Source organism: Neoarius graeffei, chromosome 9 (genome assembly GCF_027579695.1).
Source record: "Neoarius graeffei isolate fNeoGra1 chromosome 9, fNeoGra1.pri, whole genome shotgun sequence".
Taxonomy (NCBI): Eukaryota; Metazoa; Chordata; class Actinopteri; order Siluriformes; family Ariidae; genus Neoarius; species Neoarius graeffei.
The window spans coordinates 7,883,938-7,905,296 of NC_083577.1; the positions used below are offsets into that span (position 1 = coordinate 7,883,938).

Here is a 21,359-nt window from a genome sequence, read left to right on the forward strand (position 1 = left end):
ACAGTGGGGGCTTGTTAGTCTGAGGGGGCCTTTCTGTGTAGAGTTTGCATGTTCTCGCTGTGTCTGTGTGGGTTTCCTCCGGGTGCTCCGGTTTCCCCCACAGTTCAAAGACATGCGGTTAGGTTAATACAGGATGGCCTTGGGCTGAGGTGCCCTTGAGCGAGGTACCGAACTCCCAACTGCTCCCTGGGCGCTGTTAGCATGACTGCCCACTACTCTGGGTATGTGTGTGTGCTCATCACTGCTTCAGATGGGTTAAACGCAGAGAGGAATTTCACAAGCATGTGATGAATAAAGTTGTTGTTGTTCTTCTTCTAGAAGCAAACCTGGCAGCCATGTTTGTTTACATATTGTCTCAGTTGCTCACTAGCATGGATGTTTTATATCTGCGACATGTGACGTCATGTTGTCTTGACAACCATGCAATATCGTAAACCATATTCAACGCTCATTCTCCATTGGGTAGAGTGGCGTAATACATGCAGGGGTTAAATTGGGCCGGGGCTGTCCGGGGCTGAGCCCCGGCACATAAGCTCGGAGCGGATGGCATATGATCACGCACACATCAAAAGCAACAAACCCTTTTCACGATTTTCAGTTCTGAATAATTAAATATCGTTTTATTAATCAATAAACCCATGACTTTTATGAGATAGATCATAGTTTTCCTGATAACAAGACGACCTGTCAAAGCTATTTAGAACAGAACTTTTTTTTTTTTTATTTTTATTTAGAAAAGAACTTGCGATCAGAGATTCTGGTTTCTGGAACACTGCGTGGTTGCCAATTCCGCTTTTTATAAGCGACTTTGGGGTTTCTTTTTTTGTGAGCTCGCTTTAAAAAAAAAATCAGAAGTCGTGGTTTGCGGGTTTTTGGGCTTGTGTTTCAGCGTTGTGACTTGTTTATAATTTTCTCCGTACACCGTCTCCCCTTTTACCTGCATACGATCCTAATCCATCAGAGGTGCTTGAACGAACTGTCTGTGCATTTGGCGAGTTCAATTTCCAGGGGAAAAAATAATACTGATCTAAATATGTTGTGTTTTTATTTTTAGACAGTATGTGTTTAGCAAAACACATACTGTCTAAAAATAAAAACACAACATGTTTAGATCAGTATTATTTTTCCCCTCTTCAGTATTATTTGATATTTTGTTTTTAATAATAAAAAATATGATAATGATTATGTTCACTGTATTTTTAATATTATTAGTGTTTTATTATTTATTGTTAATATTTAATTTAATGTTAGTTAATTATTATTTATTGTTAATATTATTAGTGTATTATTAGTGTAATTATTATTGTTATTATTATGTATTCAATTATTTATTTGGCATGTGGTGCTTTTTGTATTGTCTAGAACATACATAAGATGAGCATATTATAGCAGCAAAATAGAAGCACAATCATTTGAATGCAGCAAAAGTTTTGCTGCATTCAAATGATTGTGCTTCTATTTTGCTGCTATAATATGCTCATCTTATGTATGTTCTAGACAATACAAAAAGCACCACATGCCAAATAAATAATTGAATACATAATAATAACAATAATAATAAATGCTTCCAATGTTATAGTGTTGTTTGTATTTGGTTGCATTCACTGCATGAATATATTTGATTGACAATTTGACTGACAGTGTTTTGGCATATTTAACATTTATCCTCCAAAATAAATCAACTGTTTTGGTTTAAGATTGTGCAAGCCTTCAAATTTTCTCACTGAACATTTCTCCTTCACATTTTTCACCTGTAGGCATGTGACAAGATTTAACATGATATTGCTCAACCTACCTCTGTAAAGTCAGCTAACAACTTATTAAAATGCACCAGAATTCAGCAAATAACATGTATGATAATAAAAAACTTCTGGGGGAGGACCCCCAGACCCCCCACTAATCATTTCCTTCAAACCAATGTACAACAACCTGTACAATCTGTTACATTGGCCAACCAATCTACATTCAAACTGCCATAATGTGTAGGGGGGCACTACAAGACACACATAGGCCTACAACACACAGATAAGGTGTATATCTCTGTGCAATATGATATGGTTATCAAATTAGAGGGTTATTTTCCAAAAAGTATATTGGGGCAGGGCGGCGGGGGCAGGGGCGGGTACGAGGCAGAGCCCCCCCACATAACCAATCCCAATTTAACCCCTGAATACACGTACGGTAGGATAAGCGATATGCTAACAATATTGCATGCTATCGAACCAAATGAATGAAACCCACTAGAAAGGAAGAGAATACATGTTTTTATTCCATCGAAAAAGTGTCCTGTATGTACGGTATAATAATTTATTATAGACCCTACAAAATTTCAAGCACTCGCTCTTGAGATATTATGAGAATCATGGATGGATGGACAGATGGACAACCCAGAAACATTATGCCACCAATTAATGGCAGAGAGCATAATTAATAGCCCAGACACAAAATCCTGCTCACCATGGTAACTGATTTGTCCACCTCAGGAATCCTCATGGAAACCAAGCCAGTGCAAATGTGGCCAGTTCAGCTCTGTTCGAATGACTACATGTCTCATCTCATCTCATTATCTCTAGCCGCTTTATCCTGTTCTACAGGGTCGCAGGCAAGCTGGAGCCTATCCCAGCTGACTACGGGCGAAAGGCGGGGTACACCCTGGACAAGTCGCCAGGTCATCACAGGGCTGACACATAGACACAGACAACCATTCACACTCACATTCACACCTACGCTCAATTTAGAGTCACCAGTTAACCTAACCTGCATGTCTTTGGACTGTGGGGGAAACCGGAGCACCTGGAGGAAACCCACGCGGACACGCGGAGAACATGCAAACTCCGCACAGAAAGGCCCTCGCCGGCCACGGGGCTCGAACCCGGACCTTCTTGCTGTGAGGCGACAGCGCTAACCACTACACCACCGTGCCACCCGTGACTACATGTAATACGTTTAATGTTGCCGGAACTCGCTCTATTTCTGTCTTTCTGTCCCATGACCAGAATTCTGTCTTGCATTCCCTTTTAGCAAGCTCATAGTTTGGTATTGTAGATTTGGCCAGACAAATGAAAGCCTCCTCCCTGTGAGAGTAGTATCTTTATTATAAATAATACCTAAGATTGGAAGATTTATGACAAACTTTGAATGAACTCCATAAACAATGTATAAGGAATTTATTTATTTTCAATTATTATTTTTTTTCAACTCATTTCAACACAAAAACCCCAGTCTCCTCCAGACAACACACACACACACACCGACAGCCATCGCACTGTTTGACAAATGCTCCTGCCACTGTGGGTTTGCTTGCTTGTAAACACGTCAGAATGTGTGAATATATTACACTTTCTCTCCGTATCCTTCTCTCGGACGCTGTCTCATCTCATCTTCCAGTAACAGACGTTCCAAGCAGCTTCAGAACTCCAGCGCCCAGAGACAGCGTTGTGTGCTGGGTATTTCTGCGCTCTGTCTTCTCTCCAGCTCAGGGGAAAAAAAAAAAAAAGCATGTGAACATGGATTTTCTCAGACTAACAAACCCCCACTGTGTGCTTTGCTTTGCTTTCCTGAAGTGCGCAACGAACATTTTAAATTACAGCTTGTGGAGGAAAAGTAGTTTGGAAGGGAAACACAACGTGACGACATGCTCAGCCTTTTCTGAGTTCATGGAGAGGTTGTGTTTTTGTGTTGCACGCTGTGTTTCTTTGACTGGGCAAGTTCATGCGATGACCCTTAACCTTCAACTGACCAAGCTATTTTAGCGACTAATATGACCAGGTGGGGTCATTTACGAGTGGCCAGACAGATGCTATAAAATATATAAACATAGTTAGGTATCTCATCTCATTATCTCTAGCCGCTTTATCCTTCTACAGGGTTGCAGGCAAGCTGGAGCCTATCCCAGCTGACTACAGGCGAAAGGCGGGGTACACCCTGGACAAGTCGCCAGGTCATCACAGGGCTGACACATAGACACAGACAACCATTCACATTCACACCTACGCTCAATTTAGAGTCACCAGTTAACCTAACCTGCATGTCTTTGGACTGTGGGGGAAACCGGAGCACCCGGAGGAAACCCACGCGGACACGGGGAGAACATGCAAACTCCGCACAGAAAGGCCCTCGCCGGCCCCGGGGCTCGAACCCAGGACCTTCTTGCTGTGAGGCGACAGTGCTAACCACTACACCACCGTGCCGCCCCTAGTTAGGTATGGTTTACAACAAGTTTTAATGCAGAAAGAAGGTAAAGAGACACCGTATAAGAATAATATAATGTAATCTAGACAGTCTTTGTTATGTCTTACTGGAACATTTACTTAATTCAACAAAATGTATCATGAAAAGAAAAGTATGAGCAAAAACATCCATTGCAGTTTTGATGGGATCTTTGTAACATCAAAACTAGTGACTAACTAATATGCTAATCATAGGTCGCGTTAACCGACAATTGTCCGTCATTGACGGATTTTTTTTAGCTATGACGGAAAAATCTGAAGGCCGTCGGTCATTTTGACGGATGTTTACCGTTACCATTACCAATAACAATAATAGCCTAATAATAACAATAATAAAACATAATGAAACACACAATTGAAATTATTGGCAAGTTGTGGCAGAGTTTTCTTACATACAGTATACATAGTCTTCACTGCCGTCACTTTCAATCTGAGCCGACGTTGCGGCAGTCTTGATGTTCAGTGCATAGGCTGCTCATGTATATACCGTAGCCACTGCGCAAGGCTGTTCCCCCCATCGCGCTCCTGACCGCGCTCTGACTTTTCTACCACTAGCACAGTGAGATGGATTAATGTTTCCCTTCTCTGCAGAAGACACGTCATTTTTGCTCTTAAAAAAAGAGATGCATTGGGTTGTTTGTGTCGTTTCCCTGCCTGTACAATAGCGCTCATTTCGGCTAGTTGTTTTCTTGTTTTTAAAATGAAACAAATGTCGATTTATTGTATTCTTCCCCAGCAAGCTTAGGAACATCACTGCTCGAATATCTGCTAAACTATCATTTTAATGAGAGCACGGGTAGACAAACTAACATTTAAACATAACTTCGTTTTATTTAAGACCTTCCGTGTCAGGTTCCAGGCTCCGCGGGGTGCAGCTGCACCACTGGTGCAGAAAGATCGCATGCTGCAGGATTTCCTCCCTATGAAGAGAGGACTAGCAGGGTCGGGAAATCCAACTTTCAGAGGCTCTTGCCGGCTTCTGATCACTTCCCTGGGAGAAATGTTTCCCGACTTCAGAACTTTGGCTGAAGTGGCGCTGGTTATTCCAGTCTCCAGTGTCGCAGCAGAGCGCGGGTTCAGCCTTCAGAATAAAATTAAAACGTCAATGAGAAGTCGTCTGTCCGAGGCAAAGACGCAAAATTTAATGACAATTGCCTCGGCAGCAGTCTCCATTGACGACTTTGATTATGCACAAGCGAGCTCCCAATTTAAATCCATGCGGGCCAGAAGGAAGGTTTGAGCTCACGCAAACAGGTCAAATTAGATTGTCACTTAAATCGTTGTAGTGGACTGTTCATATTTGAACTGCAATTGTCTTGCTACGTTGTAAAATAACATTGTTCATATGCCCGTTAAGGCACAACAGCCGCAATGTTTTTAGCGGAGGGAAAATGGGTTCACAAGTGACTGAATGTCAGAATCTCTGTTCATCTTTTTGCATCATAAATACATAAATAAATGATTAAATAATACAAGCTTGTTCTGTGAATTAATTTTTAAATGAAAATGAGTCCATGAAAACACAAGTTATTAAATATATAGCATTTATAGCCTATATACATTGTCATTTAAAAGTTAAAATAAAATGACAGATAATAATGGACAATGACGGAATTTTTACGACCCTGTCCATCAAAATGACGGACGATGAAAAAGTCAAACGTAACCACTGATGCTAATACTAGCTAACATGCTATTTCTAGCGAATATGCTAATATAAAAATTTATCATCTCCATCAATTGAGCTATTTTCATCATCACTTTGGGCCTCAAGTATCTGTCTCAGTGCTTCTGCAGCTATAAATCTAGCTATTCTTGATCTACTTGCCATGGTTCACTGCAACAAAAGTACAACATACGGTACAGATAAGTAGGGGAGAGTGGGGAGGAGTGAGCCGCTTTTTTTATTTTTGGACCCCTAGCCAAAATAAAAGGGCTGAAGTTAAAATGATCCTATGCAAATGAAAGGTATTCAGAGTAGTTGCAACACGAACCAAGTTGTACAACTAATCGTGCAACCATCAGTTCTACAGATGGGAGAAAAAGCCTGTTAATTTTATGGCTCACTCCTCCCGATCTAAGGGAGGTGTGAACCACCCCATGGGGAGGACTGGACCACTGGCTTGAAATCATGAACAAATGACATTTGTCATGAAATACAAACTTTTATTTGAACTGTAACAAATGAAACGTATTAAAAAAAACAAATCAGACTGTAAAACTTGTAAAACAGTAAAGATATCAAAAAAATCTAAAATCTTAACAAAAAAAGTCCAGCTATTATAAGTTTTTTTTTTGTAGGAACACGTGTTTGCACAGCAGCATTACAGTCTATAAAACATAATTAAACCTGAGGCCTGTCTTTAGCCGAAACGCCAAAATAATCTGAAATGAGATACTAGTAATGGGCACGCTTAGCCAAATAACCAACTAACCTGAAATTGGAACTCAAGGCTTCTTAAAGCCTACAACAGAAGTATAGGTACCTCGTATGCCATCCCAGCATACAAAAATGAACGTGTTAAAAGACCACATCAAACATGAACTGGTCTAAAGTACGTTTGATGCCAACGACTGGTTGGTAGGATTATTGGTAATCTGTGGATTATAGCCCCATACCTTAATTACATGTAAAAGTATTAGTACGGTAATGTATCACCATGACACAAGATTAGTTAAGGGAGGAGTGAAATGCACTGTGTGGCTCACTCCTCCCAAAACGACCCGCCATTGCTTCTGATGTCGACCTACATTTGAACGGAAGGATGTGGCCCAGGTTATGTCATCACACAATACCATAGTACATGCCTAATAAACAACAACAACAATGTGATTGTTATCTTGGTTTATTAGACAATAGGATGAAAAAACATGTTAAGTGAAATATTTACTTACTACCTTGAATTTTAGACTTTTGTTCTCCTATTGTGAGCAGGGTGCCAGGCTTCCATTGAATCCACTGTGGGTTGAAGTCAGGGGAATTCCCTGGTGACTTCATATGACAAGTTAACTGGGATAAACCCTGGCTAAATTTAGAAAAATTTTAAGTGGTTCACTTCTCCCCATGGCTCACTCCTCCCCACTCTCCCCTACTCGGTAAAAGCAAAATTTGATAAGGAATTACTGCAAGAAATCCTATGCTTCTTTCTGGGGTCATAAATGACCCCACATAATTTTTCATTACTCTTGCCACACCATTCGGCAAGATCATGGATCATGGATCATGGATCGGTCCCTGCAAAAACCTGTGAACAGTTGTAGGACAAGTTAACTGATGATTCCATGGCAGGAAATATTTTTCGGATCAAACGTATAAAAACTGCACACAAAATTATATGCCCGGGGTCATAAATGACCCCGCTCGGTCGCTTGAGGGTTAAGACCTTGAAATACATATTTTCCATAACAGCTTTTCAGGATGTAAAAGCTTGTACATGTTGATGATGAATCATCAGGTGCGTCAGCTGCCTAGATTTCTGACGGTATTAGAGGGGGGGGAAAAAAAAAGACATGGTGTACCACTGTGAACATCATCATGGTCTTTGACTCAAGTCTAATACGGTTTAGCACTTTTCTTATACAGGCACGCCTGATTCAATTAAATCAGCTATTTAGTGCGAGGAAACGATTAAACTGCACACTGTGCTGATCCTCCAGGACGGTAGTCAGAGAACTCCAGAGGGTCTTTACTTAATGACCTTCCCTTAATTTAATTTTGCTACACTATTGATTTTTCCTCTCCCAGGAGTCTTCTTGGTCATCAATAATGACGGAGGCCTTTTAGCAAGAAATCTGCCTGTGGTTGGATCACATCTAACTGTCGTTGCTGTTAAAAACAGAAGATCATGGATGCCAGTTCTGGGCCAGGATATGTGTTTCAAGAGCCCATCAAATGTGGATCAGCGTTTATTGCATTACCTTCCCAGAACTGGTACCACAAATTTGGAAGCACGCAATTATCAAGAATGCCTTTGTATTCTGTAGCATTACAATGGAACTAAGAGGCCAAAACCTGTTCCAGCATGACCGTACCCCTATAGACAAAGCGAGCTCCATGAAAACATGGTTTGCAAACATGGGTTGCAGTGGAAGAACTTGAGTGTCCTGCATAGAGCCACTGATTGGAACATGACTTTACACTGGACCTACTCACCCAACATCAGTGTCTGGGCTCACTAATGCTATTGTGGCTGAATGATCACAAACTCCCACAGCTAGGCTCCAAATCTAGTGGAAACCCTTCCTAGAAGAGTGGAGGTTATTATAACAGCAAGTGGGTATAAACAGCATACCGTATGGGTGTGATGGTCAAGTGTCCACATACCTTTAGCCATGTAGTGTAACATCACATTTTACAAGACCCAAAGCTGACATTTACCGACTTTTAAGTGTGTACTCGGCTCTAGTCTGAATATTTTTGTGTATGTCCCAGTCAGCAGTTTGTTCATCGGGGAAAGTTTGAGTTGCCAATTCACCTACCAGCATGTGTTTTGGGGGTGGAAGGATGCCAGAGAACCCGATGGAAACCGATATGAACACAAGGAACTCCACACAAACAAAAATCCCGAATTCAGGATTGAACCATGGACCATGGAGTTGCGAGGTACTGACACTACCTTCTGCAACACCTGAGAGTTTGGAGAAGCTTGAGGCTGCATGGTTAGAAGGTTTACTGAAGCAATAACAATGTCCACCGTCCAAACTCAGTCAAAGGCCAAGCAAAATGGTGAAGGTCAAAACACGATCCAGTAGGGCAAATCCAAAGGAGAGTAAACAGGAATACAAGGCAAAGGTCAAGCAATCACAGGGCTCAGATCTTGTGCATGATTTGAGGCAAGACTTCGTGCTGTTTGTGTGTGTGTGTGTGTGGGGGGGGGGGGGGGGTGGTGGTGGTTGTCATCCTTATATACAGAACAGTGAGTCAACAAAGATGAGGGACAAAGGAAACCAAAACCAAGGGCATGGAAGGTAACAGAAATAGGGATAACACTAGTGAGGGGACAGAAGAGTGATGAATCCGCATAACATACCTGAAGAACTGAACACACTTTGAGGGAGATGTTTACAGAAAACCTGGCTTTGCGTGAGGTCGACCATTCCAACTATGTTAGCATCATATTTCCTTTTCTAAAGAAGCAAACTTGAGAATCACTGGGGGAACATTTGGGGTAAGTAGAAACTAAAACTGAGTTGGAGATGTTGACAGAATTGTCCCTGAGTATGCTGAATTTGTTGCGATCACACAGTGCGTCGGGGTGGTCTATCTTGTCCTGATGAGAATTTTTAATGGACGCATCCCCGAGCACAGCGGGATTAGTGTGAGATGCTGGTGTTTATTACCCTCGTCACATTAACATTCATAAGCGAGGCTGGCTTATTCTGAGCTGATTAGACTCTTTCAAGGATATGTTCCTCCAGTGGCCTGGACGTGACTACTCTGATAGAAGCGGGGACGCAAATCACCTGTCCCACCGTCCCCTGTCTCATCTCTGCTCCACCCCACCTCTCCAGCTGCTGTAATGCCACACTTCTGCCTCCTCTCTTTTCCATCCTGTTTCTCTCATTACCTTACTCTTCTGCCCCCTCATTCTTGTCTCCTCACTCTCCTGTTCCCTCACTCATTTGCTCTGTCTTTCTTCTGTCCCCTCATTTGTTTGTTCCCTCTATCTTCTCTTCCTTCACTCTTCTTTTCCCTCATTTTCCATCCCTTCTTTCTTCTGTCTCCCCATTCTCCTGTCCCATTACTCTTATGTCCCTCATTCTTGTCTCCTCGTTCTCCTGTTCCTTCACTCATTTGTTCCCTCTATCTTCTGTCTCCTCACTCTTCTTTTCCCTCATTTTCCATCCCTTCTTTCTTCTGTCTCCCCATTCTCCTGTCCCATTACTCTTATGTCCCTCATTCTTGTCTCCTCGTTCTCCTGTTCCTTCACTCATTTGTTCCCTCTATCTTCTGTCTCCTCACTTTCGTGTTCCCTCACTTGTTTATTCCCTCTATCTTCTCTTCCTTCACTCTTCTGTCTCCTCACTCTTCTTTTCCCTCATTTTCCATCCCTTCTTTCTTCTGTCTCCTCATTCTCATGTCCCATTACTCTTCTGTTCCCTCACTCTCCTGTTGCCTCATTGCTGCGAAACCTCGTTCTCCTGTCTCCGCTTTCTCCTGTCCCCTTGCTCTTCCATCCACTCATTCTCCTGTCTTATTATTCCTCTGTTCCCTCATTCTTCCTTCTCCCACCTCCTCACTCTTCTCTCCCCTCACTCTTCTCTTCTGCTCCCTCATTACACTTTTTCCCTTAGTGTCCTGTCTTCTCATTCTTCTGTCCTATCATTCTCTTGCTCCCTCATTCTTATGCCCCTTACTCATCTGCCCCTCACTCTGCTGTCTCCTCATCCTTCTATCTTCTCATTCCTCTGTCCCATTTTTCTCCTAGTCTATCATTCTTCTGTCTCATAATTTTTCTGCCTCATCATTCTTCGGTCCCCTCACTCTCCTATCTCTTCATATTTCTTTTCTCTCATTCTCCTGTCCCCTCACTCATTTATTCCACCACCTTTCTTCCCCCCTCATTCTCATGTCCCCTTACTCTTTTGTCCCCTGATTCTCCTGCCCCATTATTCTTCTGTCCTGTTATTCTTGTCCTTGTTTCAAGACCCTGTGGACCCCCTTCATACACTTTATACACAAATTCCTTGGGTTTGTCTCCTGTACTAACTTTTCCTCTTGTCAGTCCATCCCCTCTTATTTCTATCCACTCTCCTTTGCCCATATATATTGTCCTCTTTTTTTTTGTATGCCCACTCAATCAATATTTTTCATGTCCCTCTGTCCTAGGTCTCTCTAACTTTCCTCTCCATATTGTCCATGCCCTCTTTCCTTTTCTCTCCCATCTCCTTTCCCCCATCATCTTGCCCTGTCCATTCACCATTCTGTCCCTTTTTCCTCTCATCATTTAACCTCACACTCTTCTGCCCCTTATATTTCCATTCTATCTTATGTTGTTCTGTTTATCCTTTCTTTCATCCCTTATGTCCACTTATTCCTCTCCTAACTTTCTTCTCATGTACTTTCTTTTTTCCCTCTTCAGAGTTCCATTTCCTTTCCTTCCTTATCCACCATCCTCTATTTTCCATCTCATCTCCTCCTGTTCCTGTCCTGCTTCAGGTAACCAAAGCTGTCTGTCTCTAATTGAAGTGATGAGGATGAGCCACCCCAAAGGGCACTCAGCCAACGCTTCTCAAACTCTGTTAAGTTCAACTGCTGCCCGGTTTTATCCTGCTCCAAAAAAACAAGTGGAAAAAGGTCGCCTGCTATGCTCTCCTTTCATGTTGAAAGTGTGCGGCGTCTCTGATAGCAGCCTGTCGTCACTGCTGAATAACAAACAGCCACTTAAGAAGCTCGTTCTGCATTCCTTCTTCTTCTCAGCTTAATGCAGGAGTGGTTTCTCAGCGTCAGTTTAAATGTCAACATAGAGAAAGTGATTCGTATCTCGGTGGGGTTGTTAGTGGTGTAACAAACAGGCATTGTGGGGGCCCGTAGAGGTAGCTATTTCTCCACTGAGAATGCGGGTGGGTTTGAGGTTTGCACACATTTTCACATTTCCACCTGTAGGTGGCAGTGGAATGAAAGATTTGTAGTATTTGACTTTAAGGGTCCATTTTGTACATTGGTTTCGATTTCAGTCTTTCAGTAACATTATTATCTGGATATTTTTAGCTAAAATGTTCAACACAGCAGAAATCTAAATGAAATATCACACTAGTCATTTCAAAACCATCTCTCTCTCTCTCTCTCTCTCTCTCTGTGTGCGTGTGTGTGTCTAGGCTCCGATGTTTTCCTGGCCACGTCTGAGAGATGCCGACCCTGTCCTGCGCTGTGAGATGGCCTCCACTGGAGAGGTCCAGAGACGCTGTTGCTCCTAATCAGCCTTTCCTCTTTAATCTGTTTAGTGTCCAGTGGACCATGTCTCTCCACACTGTCTCTCCTTTTCTTTTCTCATGTTTTCTTTCATTTTCTCTTTTATGTCCATCTTCTCTTCTCTTCTGCCATCCATCTCTTTTTCCGCTTTCACAGTTATTTCTTCTCTTCTCTTCTCTTCTCTTCTCTTCTCTTCTCTTCTCTTCTCTTCTCTTCTCTTCTCTTTTGTCATCTATCTTTCTCTTCTTTCATCTTCTTTCATATGTATTTCTTCTCTTCTGGCCTATTGTCTCTTTTGTTCTCTCTTTTCACTTTCCCTTTCTCATCTGCCAATTATCTCTTCTCTTTTCATGTTCACTCTTCTCTGTTCCACCCATTTCCTCTTCTCTTCTCTTCTCTTCTCTTCTCTTCTCTTCTCTTCTCTTCTCTTCTCTTCTGTCATTCATCTCTTTCTCTTCTTTCATCTTCTTTATGTATTTCTTCTCTTCTCTTCTGGCCTATTGTCTCCTTTGTTCTCTATCTTTCCACCTTCCCTTTCTCATCTGCCAATTATCTTTTCTCTTTTTATGTCCACTCTTCTCTGTTCCACTCATTTCCTCTTCTCTTCTCTCATCTATTTTTATCTTCTTTCATATGTATTTCTTCTCTTCTCTTCTGGCCTATTGTCTCCTTTGTTCTCTCTTTTCACTTTCCCTTTCTCATCTGCCAATTATCTCTTCTCTTTTCATGTCCACTCTTCTCTGTTCCACCCATTTCCTCTTCTCTTCTCTTCTCTTCTCTTCTCTTCTCTTCTCTTCTCTTCTCTTCTCTTCTCTTCTCTTCTCTTCTCTTCTCTTCCCTTCTCTTCTGTCATTCATCTCTTTCTCTTCTTTCATCTTCTTTCATCTTCTTTCATATGTATTTCTTCTCTTCTCTTCTTGCCTATTGTCTCCTTTGTTCTCTCTTTTCACTTTCCCTTTCTCATCTGCCCATTATCTCTTCTCTTTTCATGTCCACTCTTCTCTGTTCCACCCATTTCGTCTTCTCTTCTCTTCTGTCATTCATCTCTTTCTCTTCTTTCATCTTCTTTCATACGTATTTCTTCTCTTTCTTTTTCTTCTCCTCTGGCCTATTCTCTCCTTTGTTCTTTACCTTTCCACCTTCCCTTTCTCATCTGCCAATTATCTCTTCTCTTTTTATGTCCACTCTTCTCCATTCCACTCATTTCCTCTTCTCTTTTCTCATCTATTTTTATCTTCTTTCATATGTATTTCTTCTCTTCTGGCCTATTGTGTCCTTTGTTCTCTCTTTTCACTTTCCCTTTCTCATCTGCCAATTATCTCTTCTCTTTTCATGTTCACTCTTCTCTGTTCCACCCATTTCCTCTTCTCTTCTCTTCTCTTCTCTTCTCTTCTCTTCTCTTCTCTTCTCTTCTCTTCTCTTCTCTTCTCTTCTGTCATTCATCTCTTTCTCTTCTTTCATCTTCTTTATGTATTTCTTCTCTTCTGGCCTATTGTCTCCTTTGTTCTCTATCTTTCCACCTTCCCTTTCTCATCTGCCAATTATCTCTTCTCTTTTTATGTCCACTCTTCTCCGTTCCACTCATTTCCTCTTCTCTTCTCTCATCTATTTTTATCTTCTTTCATATGTATTTCTTCTCTTCTCTTCTGGCCTATTGTCTCCTTTGTTCTCTCTTTTCACTTTCCCTTTCTCATCTGCCAATTATCTCTTCTCTTTTCATGTTCACTCTTCTCTGTTCCACCCATTTCCTCTTCTCTTCTCTTCTCTTCTCTTCTCTTCTCTTCTCTTCTCTTCTCTTCTTTCATCTTCTTTCATATGTATTTCTTCTCTTCTCTTCTTGCCTATTGTCTCCTTTGTTCTCTCTTTTCACTTTCCCTTTCTCATCTCCCAATTATCTCTTCTCTTTTCATGTCCACTCTTCTCTGTTCCACCCATTTCCTCTTCTCTTCTGTCATTCATCTCTTTCTCTTCTTTCATCTTCTTTCATACGTATTTCTTCTCTTTCTTTTTCTTCTCCTCTGGCCTATTCTCTCCTTTGTTCTCTACCTTTCCACCTTCCCTTTCTCATCTGCCAATTATCTCTTCTCTTATGTCCACTCTTCTCCGTTCCACTCATTTCCTCTTCTCTTCTCTCATCTATTTTTCTCTCTTTTTAACTTCTTTCGTATGTATTTCTTCTCTTTCCTTTCATTTCCTTCTCTTCTCTTCTGTCATTCATCTCTTTCTTTTCTTTCATACTTATTTCTTCTCCTTCTCATCTCCTTCTCTAGCTGACTAATAGTGAATCATGCCATTGTAATGCCTGCTGTAATGTAATCGTTTCAAGGTGTTTTCAGCTCCATTGTGTTTTTGATGATGATGATGACTGTCTCTCTATGCAGGTTGCTTGCTTTGGACCAGATATCTACTCGGCGTTTTTGAAGGCGATGCTCTCCACAGGGTTCAGACTGCCTCAGAGAGGAATCCTCATTGGTATCCAGGTGAGTGTGTGGAGTAGTGCTACAGCACAACAATGTTTATCTTTGTTTCCGCTTCACAGAGCACAGGTGAGAGTGAATAGTCCTTCTCCCTCATCACTCTGACTGCTCTGTTCACTTGTTCTGTTCGGCGTCCATGTCCTTTTGAAGTGCTCAGATACTCAAAAGGCATGGAGCTGGAACATACACACTGTACTCTGGACCTTTTCAACACTGCTTTACTCCTCTTTTCACATTTTACAGCTTTTCACCTGAGGGAGTGATGCTGTATTAGCACTATTCAAAACTTTATTTCTAAATCGTATACTCACCTCAGAGGACCCTGCAACACCACATCGACATTGACAGCTTTATTTCAGCTTGCATACTTTATGAAATATTATATACAGACCAGGCTGGAACTGCATTATCAAATGGATCACTTCGAACATACAGCTCTATTTTGAAGACTTGAATCTGAGAAACAAAGGCATTCAGATTCTAGGGTGTTTTTTTTTTTTTTGGTTCTGCAATGCCGCTTTGTCGATTTTTTTTAGATAAAACCGAGTCATATATTATCAGAAACCATAGAAACAAGCCATCATGTGATCAGAGATAAGTGTGCTAGAACCCTTACCTTCCAGCCCCTCCACATAAATATGTATTGAATAAGTATTCACCCCCAAATTTCAAATAATTGGATTTTTCATTTGATTTGCTCAAGTCTAACATTTGAAAGTGCAAACTAGTTTTGTTGTTATTATTATTATTATTATTATTATTACCTCCGCCAAGGAGGTTATGTTTTCGGTAGTGTTTGTTTGTTGGTTTGTCTGTTAGCAACATTACGGAAAAAGTAATGAACGGATTACTCTGAAATTTTTTCCAGAGGTGTGACTGGGCACAAGTAACAATCCATTAAATTTTGGCGGTGATCCAGATCATCTTCTGGATCCCGGATTTTTTTAAAGGATTCTTGGCGGAGGTCTGCGCTCTCCGAGTGCTTTTCTAGTTATTATTATTATTATTATTATTATTATTATTATTATTATGACACAAAGGTTAAGCAAAAAAAAAAAAGAAAAGGAAAAAAAAGAGCAAACAGTTGATGGTTGCATAAGTATTCATACCCCAGGGTCACCTTTGGCTCCAACTGCAGTCTTCAAGTCTCTACAGGCTTTGCACATCTGGTTCTTGATATTTTTGCACCGTATTCTTGGCAGAGTTGCTCCAGCTCTGTCAGATTAAATCAAGGCTCTGTTGGTGAACAGCAATTTTCAAGTCTTGCCAAAATAAATTTGCAAACTGTATTATCCCAAACTGTGCATGTGTCCAATTCACATAAAAGCAGTCTCAGAAATTGGTTCATAGAAATTGTTGCTCTGAATTGGGAAACTATTCACAAATAAATCCAAGTAAACCTTTTTATCATGCACTTATTTGTTTACAATTCAGAAATTCATTAGCAAGCCAAATGGGTGAGTGAATGTTCCAAGGTGCTGCCCAGTCCCTTGTTTTGGTTGACATAAAGGTAATTGTCTTGGCTAAAGGGTGTTGGGCACCATAATATAATGAGGTTAACTAGTTAAAGACATTAATGTAGGCTAAGGGTAATTGATATAATGTAGGCTAAGGACAATCACGAGCATTGATATCTTTTCTTGATGTGTTTAACCATGCGGTGGCTGCATGTTGTGCTTAAATATGCAGGTGATTTAACATGCTTCCTATAAGGCAACTATGTTATTGTCCAAGGACAGGGCAATCAGACGGCTAAAAATGAGTCAGGGCCCATCCTTAGAGCTGTGCAGAGAAATAAATGATAAGATTCGGAAGATGAGAAGAAGCTGACAAGGACAAAGTGCTCAGAAATCATTGAAGTGGGAACCAATGAAGTGTCCAAGGTTATTCAGAATGGTCCAGATGGGAATGCAGATAGCAGGTGATAAAGACGATGTGACTGTAGATGTTGTGATTTGAGTCACTTGTTGGTTTGATTGGCAAAAGTGCAGGGATGTTCATCCAGCATGCAGGAAATTGTTTTCAATTGAAAAAGAGCCTCTTATTAAGAGAGCGTGCACTAAAGCCAGTTTTACACTGAGCAATTTCAGTACACTTTGAAGTTTATTACTTGTCACCCTGTACATAATGATCCTAATAAAATAGCCCATGTCTGAGTCTATGCCTAAACCCATGTCTATACCTGAGACTCTGACCATCCTCATGTCCATGTTTGTTTCCAAGCCCAAACCAAAGCCTCCATCTCTGTCCTTGACCCCATTCAAAGCCTAACCAGAACCCAAACCTCCACCTAAGCCCATGTTCCAGTGCCACCTCTTTCCTGAGTCAGAGCTCTGAGGGAACTTCAACTAGTGCCAGGTCCTCATCAACAGGGCCAACCAGTGAGGGTTTTAGCTCCTGGAGGGAGCTCTTTTGGGGGGGGGGTTGTCTGTCACATCTGTATGCATTTGTGCTTGGTGCACCTCAAACTATCACTCGCATCCATGCACATTCGTGCTCTGAGCAGCATACACCTCAAGGACTACTTAAAAAGCACCTGTTCCTGATCAGAGGGCAATCCCAGTATGTGCATAAAAGGACTCAGAACACAGACAGACCTGATGAAGTAATAGGTTCAATTCCTTGTATCTGACCTTACCGAGCCATTTGTCCTATTGATATTCTAGTTTTCTGACTCCTTGCTGTATTTTGGATTCTACTTTTGTCTTTGCCTCATCTAGTCTATTCATGCCTCACATGACCTTACCTGTCCACTCTTTTTGATTCTGTCTAACATTTTGGACTTGTATGTCTGCTGGTGGGGCGGCACAGTGGTGTAGTGGTTAGCGCTGTCACCTCACAGCAAGAAGGTCTGGGTTCGAGCCCCGTGGCCGGCAAGGGCCTTTCTGTGCGGAGTTTGCATGTTCTCCCCGTGTCCGCGTGGGTTTCCTCCGGGTGCTCCGGTTTCCCCCACAGTCCAAAGACATGCAGGTTAGGTTAACTGGTGGCTCTAAATTGACCGTAGGTGTGAATGTGAGTGTGAATGGTTGTCTGTGTCTATGTGTCAGCCCTGTGATGACCTGGCGACTTGTCCAGGGTGTACCCCGCCTTTCGCCCGTAGTCAGCTGGGATAGGCTCCAGCTTGCCTGCGACCCTGTAGAACAGGATAAAGTGGCTAGAGATAATGAGATGAGATGAGATGTCTGCTGGTTGTTTTTATAATAAATGCATTTTCTGCACTTACATCTGTCTGCTACTGCCCACCATTATTGACAGATTACTTTGTCTAAACATGGATGTAGTGGAAGAGAGCAGGCGTGCTGCACAATGCCACAACAAAACAGAGGCAGAGAGGGCTGTCACAGCGGCACATGGGGAGGGCTTTGCTCCAGGCTTCAGGGAGGATGAGCTCTTCACTTCCTTGGAGCCCAAGTCCATGTTTTGAAGATATCGTCGCTCTTCCGCCAGGCTTCAGCAGTGACAAGACTGTCACTCTGCCACCGGGCTTCAGCGAGGACAAGCTCTTCGCTCTGCTGCCTGGCTTCAATGAGGATGTCATCTCTCAAACCAAGCCCATGCCAAGATGAAATCCCAGGCCTATGTTCAAGTTCATGCCTATGCTCATGCCAGAGTCCATGTCCATGTTGATGCTGGAGTCCATGTCCATGCCAAGGTCAAAGTCTAAGCCAGAATACATATCTGAATCTATGCCCATGCTCAAGCCCATGCCTGAGTGCATACCTATGCTGATGCCTGAGTCCATCCCCATATTTGAATCCATGCTCATGCTGATGTCAGGGTCCATGCTAATGCTCAAGCCCATGTCCATGCCTGAGTCCATGCCCATGGCATGCCTAAGTCCATGCCCATGTTCGAATCCATGCCCAGGCTAATGCCAAGGTCCATACCCATGCTCATGCCTATGCCTGAATCCATGTCCAGTCTGGAGCCCAAGTCCATGTCCAGTCTGGAGCCCATATCTGGGCCTATGCCTGAGCCCACATCCATGTCCACTGTATACCTGAGCCCACGTCCATGCCCAAGCCCATGCCTGATTCTATGCCGGAGCCCACGCTCAAACCCATGCCTATGCCTGAGCCCCTGACCATTCTCATGTCCATGTTTGTGTCCAAGCCTGAACCAAAGCCTCCACATGTGTCCTCACCCCCGTTCAAAGACCAACTAGAACTCAAACCTCCACCTAAGCACATGTTCCAGTGCCACATCCTTCCCAAGCCAGACCGGAGCTCCAAGGGAACTTCATCCAGCACCAGGTTTTCATCCTCAGGGCCATCCAAGGAGGGTTTTAGCTCCCGGAGGGAGCTCTTTGGGGGGATTCTGTCACATCCCCACATGTTCACGCTTGGCATGCCTCGAACTATTGCTTGCGTCCATGCACATTCATGCTTTGAGCAGCATGCACCTCAAGGACTAATTACAAGGTACCTGTTTCTGATCAGAGGGCAATCATGGTACTTGCATATAAGGACTCGGAACACAGACAGACCTTGAGAAGTAATATGATAAATTCCTCATATTTGACCTTATTGAGCCATTTGTTCTATTGATATTCTAGTTTTCTGACTCCCTACTGTATTTTGGATTCTGCTTTTGTCTCTGCCTTATCTAGTCTGTTTGTGCCTCACATGACCTTGCCTGTTCACTGGTTTTGATTCTGTCTAATATTTTGGACTTGTATGCCTGCTTGTTGTTTTTATAATAAACACACTTCCTATACTTAAAGTGGTGCTTGAAAGTTTGTGAACCCTTTAGAATTTTCTATATTTCTGCATAAATATGACCTAAAACATCATCAGATTTTCACACAAGTCCTAAAAATAGATAAAGAGAACCCAGATAAACAAATGAGACAAAAATATTATACTTGGTCTTTTATTTATTGAGGAAAATGACCCAATATTACATAGTCAGGAGTCAGGTGTTTTCAATCAATGGGATGACAATCAGGTGTGAGTGGGCACCCTGTTTAATTTAAAGAACAGGGATCTATCAAAGTCTGATCTTCACAGCACATGTTTGTGGAAGTGTATCATGGCATGAACAAAGGAGATTTCTGAGGACCTCAGAAAAAGCGTTGTTGATGCTCATCAGGCTGGAAAAGGTTACAAAACCATCTCGAAAGAGTTTGGACTCTACCAATCCACAGTCAAACAGATTGTGTACAAATGGAGGAAATTCAAGACCATTGTTACCCTCCCCAGGAGTGGTCAACCAACAAAGATCACTCCAAGAGCAAGGCGTGTAATAGTCGGCGAGGTCACAAAGGACCCCAGGGTAACTTCTAAGCAACTGAAGGCCTCTCTCACATTGGCTAATGTTAATGTTCATGAGTCCACCATCAGGAGAACACTGAACAACAACGGTGTGCATGGCAGGGTTGCAAGGAGAAAGCCACTGCTCTCCAAAAAGAACACTGCTGCTCATCTGCAGTTTGCTAAAGATCACATGGACAAGACAGAAGGCTACTGGAAAAAAGTTCTGTGGTTGGATGAGACCAAAATAGAACTTTTTGGTTTAAATGAGAAGCATTATGTTTGGAGAAAGGAAAACACTGCATTCCAGCATAAGAACCTTATCCCATCTGTGAAACATGGTGGTGGTAGTATCATGGTTTGGGCCTGTTTTGCTGCATCTGGGCCAGGACAGCTTGCCATCATTGATGGAACAATGAATTGTGTATTATACCAGCGAATTCTAAAGGAAAATGTCAGGACATCTGTCCATGAACTGAATCCCAAGAGAAGGTGGGTCATGCAGCAAGACAACGACCCTGAGCACACAAGTCGTTCTACCAAAGAATGGTTAAAGAAGAATAAAGTTAATGTTTTGGAATGGCCAAGTCAAAGTCCTGACCTTAATCCAATCGAAATGTTGTGGAAAGACCTGAAGCGAGCAGTTCATGTGAGGAAACCCACCAACATCCCAGAGTTGAAGCTGTTCTGTATGGAGGAATGGGCTAAAATTCCTCCAAGTCAGTGTGCAGGACTGATCAACAGTTACCGGAAACGTTTAGTTGCAGTTATTGCTGCACAAGGGGGTCACACCAGATACTGAAAGCAAAGGTTCACATACTTTTGCCATTCACAGATATGTAATATTGGAACATTTTCCTCAATAAATAAATGACCAAGTATAATATTTTTGTCTCATTTGTTTAACTGGGTTCTCTTTATCTACTTTTAGGACTTGTGTGAAAATCTGATGATGTTTTAGGTCATATTTATGCAGAAATATAGACAATTCTAAAGGGTTTCACAAACTTTCAAGCACCACTGTATATAGGACACAGTTATAGAAGTGACTTATTTATAAATCATGCTATCTGTTTTCACCCAAATGAGGATGGATTCCCTTTTGAGTCTGGTTCTTCTCAAGGTTTCTTCCTCGTGCCATCTGAGGGAGTTTTTCCTTGCCACCGTCGCCACAGGCTTGCTCATTGGAGATAAATTAGGGATAAAATTAGCACATGTTTAAAGTCTATAATTTTCTGTAAAGCTGCTTTGCAACAATGTCTGTTGTTAAAAGTGCTATACAAATAAACTTGACTTGACCAGTCCACAAAACAAAGCCATTTTGGAAGGTATAGTCAATTACTGTGAAAGTAGCAGTGAAGAACTCTTATAATCCTTGGGAACAGTGAAAGCAGTGAAACTGGAGAAGCAGAAGCGAAGAAGCGAGATGATACTATACTGAGAAACTCAGCAAGGATGCCAGATACCATTATTTGGATAAACTGCTGTC

The 21,359-nt window shown here is 42.0% G+C and overlaps 1 protein-coding gene across 1 annotated transcript in view; it reads left to right on the forward strand.

The window, feature by feature from the left end:
* The window catches only part of cps1 (carbamoyl-phosphate synthase 1, mitochondrial), a 250,918-nt gene that overhangs the window by 205,616 nt on the left and 23,943 nt on the right, over positions 1-21,359 (forward strand). Inside the window, exons 33-34 of the mRNA XM_060928996.1 lie at positions 12,048-12,122; positions 14,523-14,621. Coding sequence (XP_060784979.1) covers positions 12,048-12,122; positions 14,523-14,621 — 174 coding nt within the window. The remainder of the gene's footprint in view (positions 1-12,047; positions 12,123-14,522; positions 14,622-21,359) is intronic.